The sequence below is a fragment of the Lipotes vexillifer genome, unplaced genomic scaffold (genome assembly GCF_000442215.2).
Source record: "Lipotes vexillifer unplaced genomic scaffold, Lipotes_vexillifer_v1.1 scaffold40, whole genome shotgun sequence".
Taxonomy (NCBI): Eukaryota; Metazoa; Chordata; class Mammalia; order Artiodactyla; family Lipotidae; genus Lipotes; species Lipotes vexillifer.
The window spans coordinates 2,522,434-2,544,546 of NW_006771578.1; the positions used below are offsets into that span (position 1 = coordinate 2,522,434).

Genomic DNA, 22,113 nt, shown 5'->3' on the forward strand with positions numbered 1-22,113 from the left:
GCAGGAATGTAAAATATGATGCTCCATGAATAATAAATTTCATAAAAGGTGTGTGAATAATTCTGCCAAACTGAGATTTGGGAGCTATCAAATAACAAAGTGACAAAACTGGCCAAAACATGCCAACTGTCAAAACAGTCATTATCTTCTTACAGGTAGGCTTACGTCGGTAACCTGACATCTGTCCAAACCAAACAGTGTTCAGGAACTGCTGACAGTTGGACTGGGAGACAAACTGAAAACGAAGCACACACATATAAAAAAAGTAAAATATAACTTGTAAATACGATCTGATAGTACTATTATTTAATTGATAATCAAAGTTTTAATAATAGTTTGAAATCAATTCTATACAGTCCAGTTCTTTTTGTTTTGTTGTGTTTTCTTACGTGTAATAAAAGAGTGTGGTGGTTAAGAGCATAGACTCTGGAGCCAGATTACCTAGATTCAAATCCAGGCTCTGCCACTTACTTACTAAATGACCTTGAGCAAGTTTTTAAATCTCTCTAAGCCTCAAATTCCCCATCTATAAAATGGGGATAATAATAGTATCTAGTCATACACTTGTTATGAGGATTAAATGTAAAGCTCTTAGAATAGTGCCTGGTCATAGCATGCACTATATAAATATTAGTGATTATTACTAGCCTACTCAGCCATTTCAAAACGTTTAACTTATAAAGACTCATAATAGTGTTTATGAAATTTCAAAATTAACAAGCACAATCCACAGAAAGAGACTTCAGCCTAGAAAAACTGATGATTTCAGTTACAAGAAACCAACATGTCAAGATAGCAAAGCAATTAAAGTCTAAACATCAGATATTTTTATGCTCCACGAAAACACTGAGAATTTCTTAAAATGTATTAAAGATACACTTAAATCTTCTTAAAATGGAATTCTATGTGAGAAGAAAAGGAAAAATATTCCCAAATAAGAGGAAACTTCTAGTTCAAGTATAGAAATGAATTTACCAAAGTTTACGAAGCTTTTTAGTTTACAAAATTCAGAAGCAATATTTTCCCAATATAATGCTCACGTTGTGAAGTATAAGTTAAGGATTCTGATAACTCTGGACACAATAACGTAATCAGGTTTGAAATCACCAAAGTAAAGCACAAGTGATCATAACATCATTCAGATATTAAATAATATTTGGTCAATGTCCTGTTTTAAAATGATTTATCCCAAGATAGAATATAATCTATAGAATGCAACACTGTAGTTTAAAAAAGTAGACAGAGTTTTGTTGTTGTTTATTGTGCTTATCAAGAAATTTCCTAATATATCAATACTATGCCTATTTTTGGCAGTTAAGTCTTCATTATTTATCCTTCTGCTTAGATTCCAGTGTCGTTAGGGAATCGTAATTTGTCCCTCAAGAGGAAATATCAGGGAGGAAAAGAGCTTTTCTTCCCACCAACTACCCAGTTTAGTAGCATCCCAAACTTAGTGGTTTCATCCTTCCCCCAAGTATCAAAGCAATCTCAGGCGTGACTGCTGCCCTTGCCATTCCTCTATATAATGATGATTTAATTAACAGTCATGTTAAATATGTAATTGGAAGGACAAATTTTCATTTGGAGATGTTCTAAGTCTGTGGTGGTTTTAAAACATAGACACAAATTCTTTGATACTCCTCTCATCAATAGGTGGGCTACCAATATTACCTACCCTTCAATTCAACAAGCTTATGATTGCTTTAACCAGCAGATTCTGGAAGAAGTGATGCTATGTGACTTCTGAAGGTAGGTCTTAAAAGGCCATTCAGCTTCCACCTTATTTGAGAAACACCTGCTCTTGGAGCCAAAAGCTGGCAGGTAAAAAGTCCTACGACCCTGAAGCCACCATGCTATGAGGAAGACCAGGCTACATGTGGGCACTCCGGTCAGCCCTCAGAGGCTACTCAGACCATCCCCCTGCAGCCAGCCCACCATGAGAGCCATGCCCCTCCAAGGTTCCAGTCCTAGGTTCTTAGGAGACCCACCCTCTATGGACCCACCCACCTGAGCACCCAGCCCACTCAGAGCTCCCTGTTTGAATCCTTAGCTGCTGCTCAGGCACCAGACATATGAGTGAAGAAGCCTCTCGAATGACTGTAGCCTCCCATCATTTGAGCTGTCTCCAGCTGAGTCCTTGACATGGAGAAGCAGAGACAAATCAGCCTCGCTGACTTGTCCTTTCCTAATTCTTGACCTAAAGAACCCAAGAGCATAATAAAATGATCATGAAGTTACTACAAAATGACTATGAAATACTGTTTTATGCCACTAAGTATCACAGTAGTTTGTTATTCAGGATGTATGACCTGAACAAAGTCTACCAACTATTTGGAAAAATATTATCTTCCCCTTTGATTATATTTAGAAATCTAGTTTAAAAAACTAATTTACATTTTCATTAATTCTTAAAATTACAGAGTATCTTCCTTCCAACTAAAAATATTACCACTACTTCTTTTTCCTTTTCTCTACTCTTCTTTAGAATGGAACATTTGGTTATCCTCTGTGAGTTCTTCAGGGATGTACATATAAATATCATTAGGAAACTGCCTCTTAGTTTTTTCTTCCCTTACCAGGATAATCTTGGTTCTTTCCACCTTTCTTTGAGGTTCTTTTTCCAAGCACTTAAGTTGGTTTTGTATCTTTGTTATATCTTTATTCTATCATTTTCTAGTATTTTGTGTCTCTTTTAGGTTGTGCAACACATAAGTAAATAAATTAACATAAGATCTAGTCAAAATGTATGTTAGGGGAAGATTACATCAGGGTTCCTATTTTCTCTGTTTCTATATATACATATTAGCATTTATTTCCTTTTAAAGCCACATAGGTATGTTGCTGATTTATAATCTTAGAGCTACACTGATCCAAATTCTTGTACCTAATTTTTTTTTCCTATAAACGGTCTACCTTAAGCAAGAACACTGGAGTACTAGAAAAATTATAGGATTTGAAGCCAGAGATCTAGATAAGAAATATAATATTTAGGTTATTTTATTTTATTTTATTATTTGTTTAACATCTTTATTGGAGTGCAATTGCTTTACAATGGTGTGTTAGCTTCTGCTTTATAATCTAGGTAATTTTAAAGTAAACATCTTAAAATTCCTTTATCAATCTCCTGAGTCACAAAGCTATTGGGAGGCTCAAACTGTCAACCAAGATAATCAAAAACTCTGTCCTTAGCACCAAAGGTCCTATATCTTGCCTTTTACCATAATCTGTTTGGGGCCCCATTTTTATATTAATATAAATTTGATAAGCAAGTTTTATTCCAGTATCTATGTTGATAGTAAGAATAATGGGTCTTAGAAGAAATACCTTAAAAGTACCATTTACCAACACCCTCTACTGAACATCATTATCTACATATAAATATCCAGGCCTAACAAATTATCTCAAAAAATGAAGTTAAAAATGCATACCTTCCTTCTTCAAGTTCCTGAATCATGTGCATGTGAGTGTATGGGGAGTAGAAATAGGTATTTCCCTTAATAGGAAGGGATGATGCCAGAGAGCCAGATTCAACTTAGTTATCATAGCATACGTCTCTCCACCTCTGGGTTTCACAATGAATTAACAAATAAGAATAAGGAACATAAAATATCTGGTATTTTATTTTTAAACAGAAAGGCCCTATTACTATAGAAAGGACTACTTATAAGCGATCAATAATACAAACCCATGACAGACAAAACACAAGATGGAAACTTCATTAGGAAGGCATTTACTCTACAGGATCTTACCTGCATAGCTACTATATAGCAAAAACATTACATTAACATCCATATTATTATTATTAATATTAATTGTTAAAAATAATAGCAATTACCATTTATTGAGTACTTGCTTAATGCTAATACTCATTGTACTAAACTCTAAATATATATATATCTTTAATTAATTCTTAAAACTAAAGCTCAGACAGATTCAGTAACTTTCCCACGGACACACAGTTTTTATGAAGCAGAACTAGGATCTCAACCTAGAGGTATTGCTCCAAAGCCTTTGTTCCGAGCCACCAGACTACTGTGGAGGAAATAATTTAAATATATCACAGAAAACCTCATACCTCCTTTTGGTTATATTTGATAGCAAGTTTTAGACGACTTAAATTCATTCTTTCTTCTAGTAGTCCCCGTTTGTCAAGAGGCTCATCACTAGATGTATGGTTTAGGATAACTTCTAATTCACGAGAATTCCGGGCTTGTGCAAGTAAATCTTTAGCAAACATTTTACATTGCCGAGCTAGTTCCTCATAATCATTCCTGCAAAGTGCAACAGTCTATTATTAGAAATGTCACTTCCATCTTCTAATTAAGCTGTTTTCACTAGAACATTTTTTACTCAGTAACATTTTAATTCTGATACTGCTACACAACATCTTTTGTGCTGACAGTCAAAGGATCCTACTGGTGCATAAATTCTCCATAGCTTTGGGGAAAATTGTAACACAGTTATGTTCTCTGTGTTCACACTGATAACCTTAGGTAAGCACAATGTTTTCTTACATATACTGATATTCCTAGAAGTTCTGATCATATTTGTCAACCAGCTCTTCACTTAACTCATTTGCCCTCATTCTATAATAGTTTTGTATAAAGCTTCCTTTTATATTATTTATCTAAACAATAGATAGTAATAGCTTGATGCTACCCAATAAATATTATTATATAATTTTTAACTAGAAGTTTTATCAAGGATAGTCTACAACATGTTTATGCTACTTCTGATATTAAAATAGTATTGTTTCATTTTTAAAGTGCTCATTTAAACAAAATTCAAGTTAGAAAGAAAACTACTGAAACACACCTAGTACAGAATTCTCTTTCAGAATCACTATTCCTTGAAAGTTAGGACTTACCTGCTCATTAAAGGCAAGCCTAAATCACTTCTGAGAAACTAAGACGTTTTAGTAGATAATTCTTTTTAAAATATCAATTACATTAAGCTTATGCCTGAGTGGAACAACTTAAGAATAAAGTTAGAAATAAATAATTATGAATTAACTGGGGTTAGATTTCAGAAAATAATTTTTCATTCAGTTTTTTTAAAGGGAAAGGAAGGGAAAATAGGGAGATTTCCCATTGATTAATTTTTTTTTCCAATGGGATTTTCCATGAACTGGCCGCATAAAATTATAACTCAAGGAATTAAAAAGTTTTCCTCACCAGCTAACATTTTTTCATCCATTCTTTGCACTTACTATGTAACCAAAATTACCTAAGAATAAGTAGTTGAATTTTTTTTTTTTTAATAAATTTATTTATTTATTTATTTATCTTTGGCTGCATTGATGCATACAGACTTTCTCTAGTTGTGGTGAGCGGGGGCTACTCTTCGTTGCATTGCACGGGCTTCTCACTGTGGTGGTTTCTCTTGTTGCGGAGCACAGGCTCTAGGCACGCGGGCTTCAGTAGCTGTGGTGCACAGGCTTAGCTGCTCCGCAGCATGTGGGATCTTCCCGGACCAGGGATCAAAACCGTGTCCCCTGCATTGGCAGGTGGAATCTTAACCAGTGCACCACCAGGGAAGCCCCGTAGCTGAATTTCTTTAACAAACAAAGTATTACCTACTTCTTAGTCTAGGAATCTAATTGCAGTCTAATCAATTTTATGTCTACATGTTATGTTTCTCCTACTAGAAAATCTCACCAAACAGTGAAAAGGGACAAAGTCTGGGTGTGTGGAATGTACCTGACATACAAAAAGCATTCTATATGCTTCTGAAAGTTATGAAGGATCGGGCTCCAAGGATGATTACAGAATCTAGGAATGAAGGGAGTAGGACAGAGAGCAGTTATAAATAAGTTTGTTCTTGCTTAAGGCTACCATTCCCACTACTCTTCACACTGCCTTAGAATGCCTCCGGCAATGCTGAACAAAGTAGGGATTTAAGGGTGGTGGAAGAGTGGAAGGAGGAAGATGGGGAAGGAGTGACGTAAGTGGACCTGGGGTCTATTCCACTGAGGGAAAAGGAAAATCCCAAGTATGTGGCAGCAAGGTTTGGTCATTTTGGATCAAATGTAGATAAATAAATGATAATTTGGCCTATGAAAAAACTCAGGCTGAAAATATTCTGGAAAACAAAGAGATAATTTACAATTTCCAGGGCTTCCCTGGTGGCGCAGTGGTTAATAATCCGCCTGCCAATGCAGGGGACATGGGTTCGAACCCTGGTCCGGGAAGATCCCACATGCCGCGGAGCAACTAAACCCGTGAGCCACAACTACCGAGCCCGCGTGCTGCAACTACTGAAGCCCATGCACCTAGAGCCCATGCTCCGCAACAAGAGAAGCCACTGCATTGCAACGAAAAGTAGCCTCCGCTCGCCACAACTAGAGAAAGCCTGCGCACAGCAACAAAGACCCAACACAGCCAAAAATAAATAAATAAAATAAATAATTTTTTTTTTTTAATTTAAAATTTCCATTCATTCCCACCTGAATTCCACCTCCACAAGGCTTAGCTCTTTTAAATCAGCACTAAGTTCAAATGCTCGCAGAATTGGATCCTCCTCTGTTAACATTATTAAAGCTGGACTGGCCAAGCAGCGATATATATCAAGACGAAACCTGTGATAAAATTTGATTCCATAATGTAAAACAAATTTATTAGATAAATATGATCAGTATCTTTAGCCTATAATTTTCATAAATTTAAAATTAAAGTATTATAAAATTAAAAGAAAATTAAACAACTATAAAATACTTTTTATAAGGTAACCTGCATAAAAAGAAAAAGACTTAAAAATAAATATTTTGAAATATAAATATTGCAATTTTTATATCTACTGCTTATAAATTGTTTTAGTATTTGTTTTCATAGATTCAAACCTTTGTATCCTTCAATTCAATTTAATTAAAAAATTTCTATTCCTGAACTCAGTATTATTTTAAATGAAATATGTTAATAACTAATACATTTTGAATATGATATGGATGATCATTAAATTTTCCTTCCCCAGGTATAAGTTTACTTTAATATGCTACATATATATAACACATGACTCACTGAACCAGGTTATTTTTGAAAGACCTTTCAAATCTTAAGAATGAAATCATTGATTTATGTCAAACCTCTAACTAATAGAAAAGTACTCCTTTTACCTTCCGTAAACTAATTAATGTTTACAATCAATATCTAAATAGGAACCAAGTCAGAAAAATTTTGCCATAATTCTTTCATTTATAAATATATAATTCTTAATTTAAAATTTGGTAGATATTATATAAATATTTTTTCTTTTAAATACAAATTTAATATATGCTTGTTTAAAAGAAAAGCAAGCAGTTTAGAAACATAATGCTCCCCAATTCTCCTCCTTCCACCAACTCCTCTCCTCAAAGAGAGTAACATTTCAGAGAATTATGAAAATCTTCCCTGATATTTTCTATTCACACACAAACATAATCAAACATACTGTGTACAGGGACAACTATTTCTTTTTTTTTTCTTTTCTGAGTATGTTTATTGATTTTATCAATTCTTGGTTATTCAAAAGGAATCAGCTTTCATGCTACTTTTGTGACAAGACTACAACCCTAAAATTCTTAGGTGAAATTTATTGCATCTGAATTTCCAAGACACTTTTTAAATTTTTTTTCTTTTTTTCTTTCTTTTTTTAAATTAATTTTTATTGGAGTATGGTTGCTTTAGAATGTTGTGTTAGCCTCCATTGCACAACAAAATGAATCTGCCATACATACAGATATCCTCGCCCTTTTGGACTTCCCTCCCATTTAGGTTACCACAGGGCATTAGGTAGAGTTCCCTGTGCTGTACAGTATGTTCCCATCAGTTGTCTATTTTATAGATAGTATCAGTAACGGATATGTGTCAATCCCAGTCTCCCAATTCCTCCCATCCTATCCCTTTCCCCCTTGGTATCCATACGTTTGTTCTCTACGGCTGTGTCTCTATTTCTGCTTTGCAAATAAGATCATCTGTACCACTTTTTTAGATTCCACATATACGCGTTATTATACGATATTTGCTTTTCTCTTTCTGACTTACTTCACTCTGTGTCACATTCTCTAGAAGGGACAACTATTTCTATGCCACTACATATAGAGTCATCTCGTTATTTCCTAAAACTGGATGGTTTTCCACTTGATGGCAGTCCATGCAATCTCCATTAATGGAACTTTAGGTTGTTTCTGATTTTTTACTTCCATAAATAATGTAAAACTGATTATTCTTTAGTTCATATACCCTTTGCACATTCAGAACTGCTGGATAAAACAGCATGTGCATTTGAAGTTCTGGTAGATGTTTCCAAAGCACTAAACAATAAGGAGAGCTCATTTTCCCCTACATCTTCATTAGTACATTGCTACCCTAACAGATGAAAAATGGAATTTTAAGAGTTGTGTTACTCTGAATTTCTTTAGAAGCTTAAGCATCCTTTCATGTTTACTATTTGTTTATACTTCTGTAAACTACATGTTCATTTGCATTAGCCTATTTTTCTGGTGTTTTTTTTTTAAATCACCAATTTGTAAACCCTCTTTATATATAAAAGAAATTAGCCCTCTGTCTTAGTCAAAAATGTTTTAAATACTTTTCTCTCATTGGTTGTTTGTCTTTTTACTTTGTTTGCAATGGAATTTTTCTGTATGGAAATTTAAAACTTTTACGTAACAAATTTATTGAAATATTCCTTATTTACCTGATAGGTCTCATGTCTTACTTGGACACAAAAATAGACTCTATACAAAGCATTTTTTTCTATATAATGCATTTCTAAGAAAACAATTTTTATGAAATCCAGCTCTGATCTAGATATTTAATTAACAAGTACAATTACCTGTATCTTAAGTAAGGATTTCTACAGAGGTATTTGCCTATACCAAAACTGTCCAAAAACTTGAGAAAAATATATATAGTTGAGCAACTTATCTTTCTGTTTCCATCATTATGTCTATAGAAATTAATTTTTATAGTAATTAATTTTATCAGATTGTCTCTAAAAATGACTTTTGTATCAACCTACACAGTCATGTCTCAAAATATGGATTAGGGACAAAATGCACAGGAAGAGTGACTGCTTGTACTGGTGGCAACCAACTATGCTGGAGTAATAATGGAAGAGCCATAGTATGGAAAGCAATTAGATATAATCTGAAAAATAATGAGGCTGCCTCGGTTTATTAAATCTGTCATTTTTGGTATTCAAAACACTATCAAAAGTAATGGTGGGGGCTTCCCTGGTGGCGCGGTGGTTGAGAGTCCGCCTGCCGATGCAGGGGACACGGGTTCGTGCCCCGGTCCGGGAAGATCCCACATGCCGCGGAGCGGCTGGGCCCGTGAGCCATGGCCGCTGAGCCTGCGCGTCCGGAGCCTGTGCTCCGCAACGGGAGAGGCCACAACAGTGAGAGGCCCCCGTACCGCAAAATTTTTTCTAGAAGATCACACAAAAGTTGGGAAGGGAAGGAAGGAAGTCAACTAGGCTACTACAAAATCTAGACTGAGGAAAAAAAAAAAAAAAGTAATGGTGGGATATGAAGAGGTCGGTGATTTCACTACACAAAATATATGCATAAAAACGGACAAAATTTTTTTTAAAAAATCAACTATTTCAGGTCACTGGAAATTGTCTATTGAGAATCAATTATTGGAAAACTGCCAGAGCTTCAGGCAGGAATGGCTGGAATCTGCAGCCTTCTCACCTGAGGCTACCTCTTCACCTCTGCCTCCAGTTCACTCAATGAGAACTGCAGTTTTCCAGCCTGAAGCTGGTAAATCTGTATCTTTGTGCTAAAGGGGTAAAAATCAATTCATTGGGAAGCAAAAACCTACAGCTCTGCTGGCTGAAAGGATTAGACTTAGTAGAGATGAACAAGGAAAACCTGCAGCTTTGCAAGACCAAGCTTGCGGTCTGATTTGAGACAAAGAGTGGACCAATCAGAAATTTAATAGGGACATCTTAGAAATGAGAAAAGATATACAAGGATTCATATATAGTCTCCACAAATCCGTGGCTGACTAAAAAATTAGGCATGTGTGCCAAGCATTAGAAAGTCTGATAAAAAGAAAAAGTTCCTCAAGGGAACTCTTGAGAAATGGCTGCAACTTTGAATGCCTTCTCCAACTAACTCACAGACTGTTTGTGTCTTATATTCCACATACAAGTGAAATCATATGGTGTTTCTCTTTCTCCGTCTGACTTATTTCACTTAGCATAATGCCCTCAAGCTCCATCACGTTGTTGCAAATGGAAAGACTGCATCACCTGGCACTGCATCATCTCTGAAATTTAAAACCCAACATCTTAGAAATACAGATTGCCTCTCTTCCTTATTGCTAGTACACTAACTCTTCAACACCACTGAAACCTTTACCCATCCCTTACTCAGTTGTTAGCTTCCTTTTCTCCTGCAGGTCTGCTTAGCAATTCCTGGAAATGACTTCAGTGAGATCCCTTTGACGTTTGCTATAACTGTTTTCTCAAACATCAATAACAAACTCTCTCAATGTCTTCAACAAATATACCAGACCATCCCTAAATAAACCACAGTCACATACTGTGTAAAATGCCTTTTACCTGTTAATCCTCATCCATACTTGAACACTGAGCTCAAGCCACAGCTCCTCTAAAAACTTTCAAAACAAGCTTTTTCCACACCTCAAACCAAGACAGGTAAAGTGTTTTCTCCAGCTCCCACCCCCACCTCCAACTGCTTAAACTACACACATATTTAATAAGCATACCTAATAATATTTAATAATATTTGAAAAATATTTATATTTAATATTAGTAAAGGATTTTAATACTAGAAGAAGTCTTAAAGATCATTTCTGCTTGTCATTTTATAGAGTATTTTATTTTATTCACCAAGCTGCACGGCTTGCAGAATCTTAGTTCCCTAACCAGGGACTGAAACTGCCCTATCAACTTCACTGACACTGCCCTCGGCAGTGAAAGCACAGAGTCCTAATCACTGGATTGCCAGGTAATTCCCCATAGACTAGTCATTTTAAAACTAAAAAGTTAAATGAAATTGGCATAGCTATTAACCAGATCTTATCAAAGAGAAACACAGATCTCATTGTGAAATAGACTTGAAAATAGAGGGACTTCCCTGGTGGCGCAGTGGTTAAGAATCCGCCTGCCAATGCAGGGGACACGGGTACCAGCCCTGGTCTGGGAAGATCCCACATGCCGCAGAGCAACTAAGCCCATGCACCACAACTACTGAGCCTGTGCTCTAGAGCCAACACAGCCAAAAATAAATTAATTAATTAATAAAGAAAAAATATCCAGTACAATCTCTGCAAGTAAACATTAAATTGATTCCCAGGAGACTTTTCCAGTTTATGGATTTGTGACTATCTGTTGAAAGGTGAGGAAGGAGGGAGGGTGGATGGTTTGCAGCTTTAAAGCTAATTTCAAATATACTGCTCAACAATCCTTAGCTAGAAAACAGTGTCAACGGATGACCTGGGACTTGGAAACCACATTTTCTGTAGTAAATGCTATACTTGATACTATTTCAACTATATTTGACTACTATATAGATAATATATACATAAAGGCATATGCTGAAAATTAGATTCTCAAGTCTAGCCCAGAACCATACACCTTATACAACATGCACATGTGTGATCTTGCTCAACCTGTCCAAGAACGGGTACTTTCTTGTTCATTCACTCCTCAGTTGTTCTTAGTATTTTTGACTGGGGAGAATGGGAAGAGAAGAAGACTCAGATACTGTGTGAGAGGGGAAACAGAGGCATAACAGGTTGAATATCTAGTTAGATAGATAATAGTTTTTATTTTCTTATAAATAAGACAGGAAGTGGTATCTCTACCCCTTCCAGTGCTTGGAAATTCTCTTAGATTAATAAACTCTGCTTTTAAAAAGCAAATAGTGACCCCATCCCTGACCAGCAGAAGTATGAGATAAACCTTATTCATTATTTGAAATTTTTTCCTAATTATTCATCATTTAGTAAATACTTCTTTAAAATGCAGAACTCATTGTATTAAGCAAAGGAGCTAGAAGTTTGGCTTTCATTAGTCATTGCAGTACCATATTTCTTAAAGTAGACATAGAAAGGACAACAACAAAAACTTCATTGACATATACCTTACTGCATAATACATCTTAATTTAAACCTTAATTTTCTGACCTGGAATGTCGGAGGCTGTCCTTTTTGTTTTTTGCAGAACACAACGTACATTCACAGCCAACCGCATGGGGCTTAGGTAGAGATACATCCTGTTTTAACAGCATTGTAAGAATTTCATAGTTGTTACGATGAGCAGCTAAAATGACAGGTGCAACGTCCATAGTTGTTGAATACTCAGGATTCTGAATTCGCTCCATTAGTTTCTGAAAAATATTTATATAAACATCCAAAAGTTCTTATTTGTGACTTCAAAAAAACATTTATCTAAAAAATGTAATGAAAAATATTGAATGCACAAGGGATATAAAAATTATTTTGAGGAATATGATAAACATTTTCTTAGGATCAAAGATTTTTTGAAACCTCAAAACTTAACTGTAGTTAATAAATGCAATATAACCATGCCAGACAAAATCTTCGATAGGAAATGTTCATACAGCCAGACTTCTGTTTTCCTAACAAAGAAGAAGCGTGGATAGCTAGAGAAATACTTTAGGAGAAAGTGTTTCATTTTCACAGGATTATGGAAACATGCATGACAAGGATAAAGAGCAAGAATTTTAGAAAAACAATATAATGGAAAAACAGAAATGTTAATATAGGCAAAATATAAATGCATGAGAAAAAAAAGTTTAATTCCACCTCGATGGCAAAACCTTGCCACGTTGATAGCAATGAAGTTACTTGAAAGGAATAAGTAAATAGGAGGCACTCTTCATTTCGTGTAATTCTCTACATATTCTCAAACACCACCTATACTACTTCCTGTTACAAATGCACAAAAACACTAACAATCATAGCTCCTGGAACTATTAGGCAGTTTACATTTATCATCTCATTTAATCCCAATAGCCTGCAAAACTGAACATTATAATCCCCATGAAGAAACTGAGGCTCAGAGAAGTTAATGTGCCCGAGCTACGACAACAGAGTGGCAAGGTGCAGATAGACCCCAGTTGAGTGTTATTCTGGAGGCTGAGCTCCTTTCACTACATGGGCTCATGCCTGGTGACTGCATGACACGAGAAAAGAAACATTAGTGAATAAAGAGCAGGATTAAATAAAGAAGGTTGACAATTTTATGACTAATACATATTCCTTCTAACACTTATCACTTTTTCACAGATGTTTTCCTGTGAGCTGTTTGATTCCATAGTATAAGCTCATCAAGTTCACCGTTAATTTTTGTAATTTTTATTAACATTGTAAAAGTAGTGCACACATGATAAAATATCTGAAAAATATGCAAAAGCAGAAAGAATAAAAATGCCCATGTTCCTACTACCCAAAACATTTTACAGTATTTCCTTTTAGTCCTTTCTCCACCACACCCGCTTTTTAAGGGCAACTTTGGCATGAATGACTTGGCACCAACGATTAAAAACAATGGCCCTTAATATTTTGAAGATCAAGGACCCTTATAATGATCTCGGAAAGCTATAACCCAGAATCTTCTGGAAAAAAAATTCATGTACAGAATTTTGCATGCAGTTTAAGGGAGTTCATAGACTCTATGTTCAAGATATTTTATTTTGCTAATATAAATAATACTACCACAAACATCTTTATGAATACAGCTTTTTCAAAATTCAGGATTGTCTCGTTAACACAGAACCCCTGAAGTGGAATTACAGGTCTGAAGGCCGTGGACAATTTTGAAGTCTCTTATACGTATTATCAAAGTCCTTTTAATAGTTTATATTACCAATAATATAGGAATGTACCCACCCACTAAGGTTTACTCACCAGCACTGAGCATGATCACTCCCAATTTATGAGTGAAAAAAACTATCATGAAACATTAATTTACTTTTCTTTGATTACTGGTAAATTTTAGTATTTTCTGACATTCTTATCTTTTTTTCCCTCTTTTACGAATAGTTTGTTTATACATTTCCCATCTATTTATTGGGGACTTCAAATTAATGAATTAATTTTAAAATTACAGAAAAATTTAAAAATTTACTCCATTCCCCCTAATTACAAAAAAAGAGGTTATAAAGAGGAGAAAATCTTATTTAATCCCTTAAGGAAAAAAATGGTCCTTATTTTTCCTATGAAACATAATTAACTGTATGAAAAACACTATTAGAGATAGATGATTAAAGTTCCTAATTTCAATGCTCATAATATAATCTACATACTATCAAAAAAACCCTGTATTTAAAAGTGAAAATTTATCAAAAGACAATTTTGATAAGCCAAGAATATACAATGAATTCACTGAGATGGTAAAAAAAAAAAAAGCATATAAAAATATTTGATACTGCCTGTCCAGTTGCAATGAGGCCGTTAAAATGTGATCTTGTCACTGGAAGTATTCAGGCAAAGGCTGGATAACTTTCTCTGTTAGAGATAGTGTAAAAAGTGTTCTTTCATGGAGTAGGTGAGGACTGCCCACCCTTACAACTCAGTATTCGACTGGCAGTGGCAATGGTGATGAAATGATATCAGTCAGTTGCTCCAATACCCTGGCACACTACACTCACCCTCCCCAAGAGTGTAAATGGATTAAAAGGCTAGAAGGTGGAATAGGTATACCAAAATATACTAGTAACTGCAGGATAGGTGTCAGAAAATTGAATAGGATTTCTGATCATTTCTGATCTTTTGGATAGGAGTTGTATTATTGGCCCTTTTTTCTCTACTCTTGTTGGCTGCTTACCACCACTTAAACTAGTTGGAACTATCCTCTGGAGAAAGTCATGCTTACACAAACTTTGTAATAGTTTAAATGAGAGAAAAATATTTCAGTTAATATATGACAAAGTATGCAATTTAGGGGAGCTTCTCATCGCTCTCAGAAAATGGCAGATAATTTGCAACCAATTTATAATTCTTTCTTAAAACAATATTTTTCTTCTGAGTATAGCCAGTTTACACTCCCAGAAATTAATTTTTACTGATTGTTTTACTACATCCTCACCAATAATGAATGTTATAACTTTAAAATTTTGATACACAACAAACATCTCATTTTTAAAGTAGAATTTATTTAATTATTAGTGACTATCTTCTTAGTTACAAAAGCAATAAAGAAAAATTTTAAAGTAAGGAAAAATATACTTAATTTGGCAATGTGATGACTGCTGTTAGGTAACATTTTGCTACATTTCCATACAGTTCCTTTTCTGTGCATATTTTTAATCTCAGATCATATTATATGTACAGTTTACTAGTCTCATTTTTTCCCTTCTGTATCATATTTTTTCATGTTCCTAATTATTCCTTTAAAAAATATCATGTTAATATATATGTAATTATTTATGTTTCCAATCTTCTATTTGGGGATGTTTAGATTGTGTCACACGGTTTTTGCATTGCTACAAATAAGATTACAAGTAACATTTCTGTCCACATTTCTGACCATTTCCTTTACAAATTCCTAGAGGAGGAAGCACTAGGTTCAAGAATATGAACATCTTTCTTGTTTATGACATATCCTGCCAAACTGCTTTTCAAAATACCCTCTTCCAGTGGTGTATGAGACTGTACTATGCCTTTGCCATCAACGGTTATTAGTTTTTAAAAAAAACTTTGCTGTTTGATAAGTGAAAATTAGCACCTCGTATTTGATTATTAGTAAGATGTAATATTTTGTACTTTCTTTTGAGATTTTTCCATGTCTTTTATTGATTTTGATGTTTTTCATCAATTCATCTAATATTAAGATTATGAATTTGAGATATATGCTGGAAATATGTTTTGAAAGTTATCCATCTGCTTTCTAAACTTTGCCTGATGTCTTAATTCTAGAAGTTTAACTTCTATACAGCCAAAGGCTGTGCCACTGTGATTTTTCTCCAAAGTCCTTCCCTCCCAGTCAAATATTCACCTACATTTTCTTCCGGTTCTATGGTTTCACTGTTTATATTTAACTTTTAAATGCACCTGGAAGCTAATCTGTATTTTCAACTTAACCTGCAGAATGTTCCAAACTAAAAATACTGGAGCACACTGGCAAAATTATAGAAATATCATGAATTTTAAGAAGGCTTCCTGAGAGCAACATTAATTATTCTTGCAAATGTCTACTTACTTTAAAGCAATATTTTACAGAGTAAAAAAAAAAAAAAAAAAAAATCTGTTTCTTTAAAACAAAGCAAATTGGAGGGGAGGGAGAAAAAAATGGCAGTGGGGCAGGAGATCTAGTTTGGTTTAAAAATCCAAATTAATAAATATTTAAGAGTACTAACTACTATAGTTGGTCTTGATGATCGTTTTGGTCGATGATTAAGTAGTATATCAACAGCTCCCACTACTTCAGAGTCGATTGCCACCAAAAGTGCATCTGCAGACTTTAAAAAAAAAAAAAAGGTTAAAAATGAAAATGGAGGATAAAAAGGTAAACTATTTAGTTTTACTAATTCATAAAGAAAACTATTTTTTTAAATTTAAACTGTATTATATAAAGTAATACTAAATTTTTAAAAATTTACACTGTCCAAATAGTACATTTGCTAGCCTTGGCAGTATTTCAGTGTACCACAACACACATATTTTTGTCCCGGTTTCACTGAATGAGCTGGTAAAATAATGAATGCTTGATAGCGGGGTTTATTAATGAAACAGTGCTGATCCACGCAGTATTAGTTGATATGTTATCTTTTTCAAGATGTTTACTCTCGAACTTTGGACCAAAAGAATCTTCATCACTCAAATCTATAAAAGAAATTGCCAAGAACAATTACTACAGGTAAAGGATTGTTTTCTGTCTGATAAAAATGATAATCAATGCAACCATGAGGCTAGGGGACAATGAAAAATAGGTTAACAGAAGGCGCTCAGCCCCTCTGTTCTCATCTTTAAAGCACACATGGCTGACTGAAATGGTACAAGTATGGCATTAATATTAGCAATCTTTTTCTTCTTCTTGGTGGTGCCACACTGATTGCGGGATCTTAGTTCGCTGACCAGGGATCGAACCCAGGCCACAGCAGTGAAAGCGCCGAGTCCTAACCACTGGACGACCAGGAAATTCCCAACATCAGCAATCTTATCAAGTAAAAATCACAAAGAACTAGGATACCAATGTCCTTAGAGACAAGCGGGAGAAGTGACTTTATAGTTTACTCCCAAACTGTAGGTCATTTTGAAGCTCCGGAGGAAAAAGTAAATAAATAGAAGCTGAGGAAATGGAGATTTTTTCAACTTTTCAATATAACAAACTCTTCAGTCCTATTGTGATACTTGGCAAGTGAGACACCAGGTTTGGGGTTTCTTTTTGTTTTGCTTTGTTTTGTTTTTTAAGGAAAACCATAAAGGCAGAAGCAAAAAGTGGGGATAGGTAACGATTTAATCTAAGAAAATACCCTGATTATTTAAAAATGTACCCTGTACATTTTTAAACTATTATAATGTTTAACAACTAATTAAATCAATATTCTCTCCCATGAAAATGAAATTATACCAGATCTTTAATATTCTTTGTAGCTGAAAAGAAAGCTTTCATCCACTTTCTCTAGATGTCAAAAACAGGACTAAAAATGGCAGACTTTAACTGGATGTCTAAAAATAGGACTAAGCACCCCAAATAACTGGGTTGGGGTCACATTCAACCATTAGGAACTGCCTATGTATTCCCACAGGAAAAACTCCCCACCCTACGGGAAATTTAATTCATTATTTTATCCCTTAAACATTTTAGGGTTCACTGGGCTGTAGCCTATTCTTTAAAAGCTAGCACTATTATTCTTCTGCTTTACAAACGTTTCTCTTCAGTTTTTACTGTACTTGGTCAGGTGAAGCAAACAAGCAAAAAGAACCATGTGTTCATCATTACTAAACAGTTCATTTATGGTTTTTAATTTTAACCTATAAAGCTACCTATAGTAATGCCACTGCTCTCAAAGTCAAAACACCAGGCAACTCCAATCATCTGAAACATAGCCATGGATCTAGCTGCAAATTTCTCCCCAAACCATACTGAGCTGTCACAAACTAACTTCATGGGCATTATTTCCTAGAAGCAACTGCCTCACCCACACCAACTTAGAGTTGTCTATAAATGACAGACACCTGGCTTTCCCAAGTACCCTTCAGGCTAGATTAAAACCAACAAAGAAGGGAGGAAGGATGAAAAACGGCTAAAAGTTGATCATTGGGAAGATAAAATATCAGCATAGCAAAATCACTATCAATACAAAGCAGTCTGAAGCCACTTAATGTAAGGGAAAACATGTCAGTAGTTTCAGACTATATGAAGCAAAGTAAAACGATTAAACTCTCAATGATTCCCACTTAACGATGGTAAAGTTAAATTATATTCAGATATACTATTTAGTAAAGAATAAAGAAAGATTCATGTTAAATCTTTCAAGGCTTAAAAGGATAAGCTTCAGGTATAAAAAAATTTACGTAAAAAAGTCATGTAAGGAGTTGCCCTGGAGTTATTCTGCACAATGCTGTTACTTGATATATCAAAGGCAGCTCTGAAGGGAAAAATGTTTTAAATTATCTAAGTATCTCTAGGTATACAAACGTCCTCATTAGTTTTGCTTCCTAATTTTTCACAGATATTTGACCATTCTTTATTAAAATCTATTCAGTACACACCTATTATGTATTAATGAGGTTACTGTCTCCCTCCTCACCTCAGAATTTGTCTTTTCAACAATTCCCACACTCTCTCCTCAAAGCTCAGATACTCATTTATCTCACTCCTTCCCAAAGCTAAATTTTCCACCTAGGTATTCTATTTAGTGCTCTGGTCTTCTACAGGACCTTGGTCCTTCCTTCGCAGAGACACCAGTCCCAGCCGTCACCTCCCCAAACCTCCCAAAACATGAAACACTTCCTCACTCTTTGCTAATTGACATGATCCTCTCTTTCTCTCACCACTAGGGTTTTCTTTCTCTCACTCTCACTCTCAAACTCATGCGTGTCATTTTCTCTAATTCTACTGATGCCAGTTTCAAAATCCAATGGCCTTTCCTACCATTTTCCTTGATTTCTCAGCAACGTAATAAAACCGTTTCTTTGGTTGTCACAACGTCGCGTATCCTAACTCCTTTAATGAGACGCTTTCCTTCTAATGCCCTTTTTTAATGTAGATGCTCCCTGAGAAAGAATCAGCACTAGTTGTTTGCTCTTCTCTATGATTTCATCCACTCTCATGATGTCGGGTCATCTCCATGGCCACGACTGCTGTATCTCTCCAGCCCAACCTCTCCCTAGAGATGTCAGCTTTCCACTGGAAACTGCCTGATAGCCCCAAAATAAACAAGGCTAAAACCAGAATTCACAGTTCTCTGCCCCAAGTTTGACTTAACTTCCTGTTTTTCTTGCATCATTCTCCCAGTAACCCATGTTTAAGATTTTCAAATCATCTTGGACTCCTTCTCAATCCCCCACTCCAAATTTAAACACGAAGTTCTATCAATTCTTCCCTCATAACATCTCTCACATCTGCCATTTTCCCCCCTATTCTTATAGCCACTATTCCAGTTCAGGCCTTAACCTCTTCACATCTGGATTATTATAAAAACTGCTCACCCAAGCTATTTATAGCCTTCCCCACTTCCCATTTTTTAATCTGTACTGAACACAGCCACTACATTAGTTTTTCTAAAATACCATTGGACACATCACATCCTTCCTCAAAAATCATTTAAGGATCTCACTATCTATCATATAAAAGCGAAATTCCTTAGACTGGCATTCAAGCCCTTTTCATCAGTTTTGTCTTAGTTATTTTTCCAGATATCTTCCACTACTATCCAACCCAAATATTTTGTTCAAAAAGGCTAAGTCAATTCACTGCCTCAAGAATAGACATTTACATGCCTTTGTTTACGTCTTTCTCCACCTCCTGTTTTACAGTAGTTTTAGGTAGCAGGTAAAAGCATGGACTCTGGAGCCAGAGCCTGGGTTCAGATTCCAGATCTGGCATTTACGGAGTGACTTTGGGCATGTTACTGAAACCTTCTGTACCATGGTTTCCTCCTCTATAAAATGGGGATAATAATAGCACCTATCTCACAGAACTGTTGTAAGGATTAAGGAAGTGAATATATATTTAAGATTCCTGTCACACATTAGAACTATATAAATATTAGCAATTATTAGTATTTCAAGGCTGAGCTCAACTGCCATTCTTCCATGAAACCTTTCTTGGTAGCTCTAAACCACAGTGATCTCCTCTTTCCTATGTCTCCAAAACATGTATTGTGAACCACAAAAGTTTTAAGTATAAAACAGGGTTTCTCAATGGTGTCACTATTGACATTTGAGGCCAGATAATTCGTTATTGTGCGGGGCTGTCCTGTTCACTGTAGGATGATTAGCAACGCCCTTACCTTCTACCCGCCAGACGCCAGTACTAACCCACCCCCAAGCTGCAAAACCAAAAATGTTCCCAGACATTGCCAAATGTCCCCTAAGGGACAAAACTGCCGGTTGAGAGCCACTAGTATAACACAAGATCAAATACATGAAAGCACTTTGTAACCTCAAAGCGACATACAAGGGTCAAGTACTATTTCCACCCAGCACCTATGAAATACACTTTTGTATCATTTGATTGATTTAAAATTCATATGCACTTTCATTTCCCAATGGGTTTTAACATCCTTTAGTACAGAACTCATGTTTTACATATTCATTTCCACAATCACACCCAACCAAAGGCCTTGGACATCTGTTGACTGACAGCTAAGACATAGGTAATTTGAGACGGAACACAGTGAACTGGAAAGAGCATGGGATTTGCAGTCAAAAGGTTAGCTTCAATCTTAGCTTTGCCCTTACTTATTTTAGAACTTTGGGCAATTCATTACAGTCTATGAGCCTCAGTTTTCTGATCTATAACATCTAGACAGGCTGGCTATGATGTTCAAATGTGATCAGGTATGTGAAAGAACCATGTATATTGCGGAAATTTTATATACATAGAATCTTACATGTAAAAAGACAAAATGATTATTATATCAATACCCTAATACCTCTTTTACATAGACTCATCAGAGACTTTCTTTGCGACATTATTTTATAGGTAACTGAAGCTTATGCCTTTAAGTGTTTAACTTTGAGATTTAAACAAATCTGACGGAAGTTTTCTGCTTTCAGAAGTACTATGTATATTCTTCTTTCTTCAAGTAATACGTACTGAGTATAATTTAACTTTCCCTTACTGACTCTGGGCCATTGTTATAAACATCAATTACCACTCTAACATACAGTTCCCTTAGAGATTAACAGGTATCTAATGCTATTGACCTCTTTAAATAGAGTCAGAGGTACTGTGCCTAATTTTTTTCCACTGCAGCCTCATGCCTTTTCTGTTGCCCCTGTAATTCTCTATGGATTAGAAAACTAAGTAAGTTTGTTAAAGTGGAATCTAAAGTAAGAAAAAACAGATTTTGAAGGAGGACTCCAGAATTACCCCTATGATAAACCTCATAAATGGGAAACTTCACTACCATCTACCCTGGCTGCTCAGAGGTATTTTTCACTTACTTCCTGGTTCTCAGGGGTGTTCTGGATAAATGAAATTTCTGGGAAAGCAATTTATTTCTACTCTAAATATGTATACACAGAGACAGTACCACATGTTTTAATACATATATATGTATTATATTTATATATATAATAGAAACATACATAGGACTAACCTACTTATTTTTTTAAAATCTTCTATGAGTGCTTCCTGATACCACTCCCAAAAATGTCTCATTAGTTTAAAGCTACAAAAGAGCAAAGAACCATACTGTTTAAAAGAAAAAAAAAGAGCCAGAATTCATATGCTAAGTCCCATAATAAGCAAACCAAAAAGGAAGGAAAATAATATTATTAAATTTCCTTCCGATCTCTTAACTGAATTCTTCCAAGACATACACATGCCTGCTTGTTTTGTTTTGTTTTGTTTTGTTGGTTTTTTTTTTTTTTTTTTTTTCGGTACCGGGGCCTCTCCCTGCTGTGGCCTCTCGCATTGTGGAGCACAGGCTCCGGACGCGCAGGCTCAGCGGCCATGGCTCAC

The 22,113-nt window shown here is 35.2% G+C and overlaps 1 protein-coding gene across 1 annotated transcript in view; it reads right to left on the minus strand.

Moving 5' to 3' along the window:
- The window catches only part of TRPC1 (transient receptor potential cation channel subfamily C member 1), a 63,135-nt gene that overhangs the window by 28,890 nt on the left and 12,132 nt on the right, over positions 1 to 22,113 (minus strand). The window contains exons 3-7 of the mRNA XM_007446947.1: positions 16,334 to 16,435; positions 12,138 to 12,340; positions 6,446 to 6,577; positions 4,076 to 4,271; positions 9 to 235 (exon numbers count right to left, since the gene is read on the minus strand). Coding sequence (XP_007447009.1) covers positions 9 to 235; positions 4,076 to 4,271; positions 6,446 to 6,577; positions 12,138 to 12,340; positions 16,334 to 16,435 — 860 coding nt within the window. The remainder of the gene's footprint in view (positions 1 to 8; positions 236 to 4,075; positions 4,272 to 6,445; positions 6,578 to 12,137; positions 12,341 to 16,333; positions 16,436 to 22,113) is intronic.